The 2,807-nt window shown below is 36.1% G+C and overlaps 1 protein-coding gene across 4 annotated transcripts in view; it reads left to right on the forward strand.

Annotated features, from left to right (window-relative positions):
- The window catches only part of gria2b (glutamate receptor, ionotropic, AMPA 2b), a 54,973-nt gene extending 53,974 nt beyond the window's left edge, over nucleotides 1-999 (forward strand). For 3 of the 4 annotated variants that reach the window (XM_037675148.1, XM_037675145.1, XM_037675146.1), the window contains exon 16: nucleotides 325-999. In XM_037675148.1, coding sequence (XP_037531076.1) covers nucleotides 325-489 — 165 coding nt within the window. In that variant the 3' untranslated portion in view covers nucleotides 490-999. The remainder of the gene's footprint in view (nucleotides 1-324) is intronic. The other variant, XM_037675147.1, reaches the window with a different exon arrangement.
- The last annotated feature ends 1,808 nt before the right edge of the window (nucleotides 1,000-2,807 follow it).

The raw sequence follows: 2,807 nt of genomic DNA on the forward strand, positions 1-2,807 counted from the left end.
ACCATTTTCATGTATGACTGTTGATGGCCATGCTTGTTAACTCCTCTGTCCTGGTAACATATCTCAACAATAATGCTTGCAATGACCATGCAAACACCTTGACATGATCATTTGCATCCTGCATTGTGTTATTGACGATCATCGTAATCAGTTCTCATCTACATTTTCACTTTATATATATATATATAATCTTAAGCATTTTGAATTGATGACATCAGTCTAACATTGTTCTTTCTTGTCTGTGCGTGGATCCATGTGCGTGTGCGTGAATGTGGCCATGACGGTTTGTGTCTGCTTGTGCACGTGATTTGTGTGTTTCTATAGGTAACCTTTGGGGATGCCATGAGGAATAAAGCAAGACTTTCTGTCACAGGGAGCACTGGGGAGAACGGTCGGGTGATGACTCCAGAGTTTCCTAAAGCTGTCCACGCTGTCCCCTACGCCAGACCTGACATGGGACTGAACGTCAGCCTGACGGATCTATCCTGATCGACGACAAACTCCTGAGTGCCTTACGATGGTTTCAATAGAGTGATTTCATTCTCCTTCCCTCCCTTTATTTGGCACTTTTTATTTAATTTTTGTCTGATGAAAAATTTTAAAAATAGGCTGGAGGCTACATTTTCATCACCAAGATTTTTTGCTCTGTCTCCATTTCTCGCTACATTAAAAACTGTTTCTGGGAGAAGTTTCGTCTTGGACAATGAAAAGATGGCTCGTGTTTTTTGTTTGTTTGACTGACGACACCATGCTTTCCTATCTGCTCGGACCGGACAGAAACAGAAGCAAGGGCTTGACTGACAGCTGCGGCATCTTCTGGGAGTCACTCGGTCATCGACGTTGTGTTTTTATGGGCAGCATCGCACGAGTGTGTGAGTGTGTGTGAGTGTGTGTGCGTAAAGGGACAATGTCAACAACACACCATTTCTGTAGCCGCCACCGCCAAACAGGATTTTCAAGCACACTTGATTTCATCGAAGACGTGAAATGGTCAGTTTTTTTTACGAAAAATTTACAGAAAAGTCTAAAAAAATATTTTTATGTATTTTCACAAAATAGCTTTTAAATAAACTTGCTTACATAATGGTTGGATATAAACATCTTAATGTGTGAGTATTAAGAGAGAAAATACTATACAGCTTCTAGTTCCATATTTTTAAAGCCAAATACATTGCATAAAAAAGCAACATCTTTTAATCATGTAATAATTGCTATTAAAGCTTTTCTGTATACTTTATTCTTTAACATTTGGTGTTGATATGAACTATATGTCAATGCTTGACATTTGGAATTAATCCTATATGTTTTTTCTTGTTAAGAGTTGGTGCAGAAGTTTTACTTTATTCTCTTTGTTTGCTTCGGTGCTTTTGCTGTTTGTATTTTTTCTGACGAGGACCAGTCGCTCTGTTTTCAAGAAGAAACTAATCTGTTTACATGTTCTGAATGGAACATAATATGATAAGTGTGATATGATATTAATGCATTACAATCTGCAGCGATATCCAGAAAGAGGCATCCACATGCAGGGGGCTTAGGCGATGATTTAAAATGCCAAATAAGTAAGAGTGCCAAATTCCAGTGCCAGTAGAATAAAATATAGTCTTATTATAATAAATCACTGCATCTCAGTGAATGTAAATGACTGATACATTCTGTAACTTTTGTATCTAGATGTACAGTTGGTGGCAATGACAGTGCTAATAACAATAGCCTTCTTTTGCTTTGTTTTCCAGTCTCAGAGTATTTTGCATCGATCTGACAAAGTAGTAGCACCACTTGCATGTTGTTGCCACAAATACTAAATACGTTTTTTTTCATTACTGACAAACTTGCGTTTTCATTTCATTGTTAAAATTGTGAAGTTACCTGTTTGAAATTGGATATATAATATATAAAATGAATATATGAATAAACATACATTCAATATATACATATATTTTATATAAAAAGTTAAAATCTTAAAAATGATATTCCTTTCTGAGAACAGTTTTACTTCCATAAAAAAAAAAACATTTATTTTATTTCTAAAATTTCTTTCTTTCTTTTTGTTTGTTTAACATACTCACTGTAAGTTATCTACACAAATCAACAGATGAGTATATTTTTATTTCCTTTTAAAAATGAACCTTCGTAACCTGCAGCCAGCAGGAACAAAACTTGTATTATTACCCCGTTGTTTAATGAATTCAACCATAGAAACCGTATGTAGTTGCTAATCAGTTTCATTGCATTTTCAGACAGTTCACTGACATTTTGTATTTGGAATGTGTGCCAACTTCTTTAATTTTTTTGGGACTCTTTCTAAATAAAAGTTACTGATTTCTTGTTATTTTCAGTGTTTTATTTATTTCTAACCTCCTAACTCTCGAATGATGTTACTCTGCTGCCAACCTTCTCGTCACTCCCTCCAGAAAATAGACATCACCGTAGCTCTTCTGTTACTGATGGATAAATTCATCTGAACGGCACTTAAGTCACGCTGCATGGTCATCAAATCCACAACTGATCAAAATACATAACAATGCACAAAATATGCATATTAATGCAATGCACACAAATTCACTACAAATCTGCACAATGAAACACAACACAACTAAACATACCTCGCCGGCTGCAGACAACCAAAGAGGGAATGAGTCCACGAGAACAAAAGTTCTTCAAAAGAAAATGGACAACGTGACCTCTTAAACCTGTATGCAGAGCATAATACTTTTCTTGAAGCACATGCTTTCTTGGAGGAGGGTTGCAACAACCTCAAATGTCCCCAGTGCAACATAGCACTGAACAATGGTTCCTACATGGTGTAA

The sequence above is a fragment of the Nematolebias whitei genome, chromosome 4 (genome assembly GCF_014905685.2).
Source record: "Nematolebias whitei isolate Nwh7 chromosome 4, NemWhi1, whole genome shotgun sequence".
In the NCBI taxonomy this organism is placed as follows: Eukaryota; Metazoa; Chordata; class Actinopteri; order Cyprinodontiformes; family Rivulidae; genus Nematolebias; species Nematolebias whitei.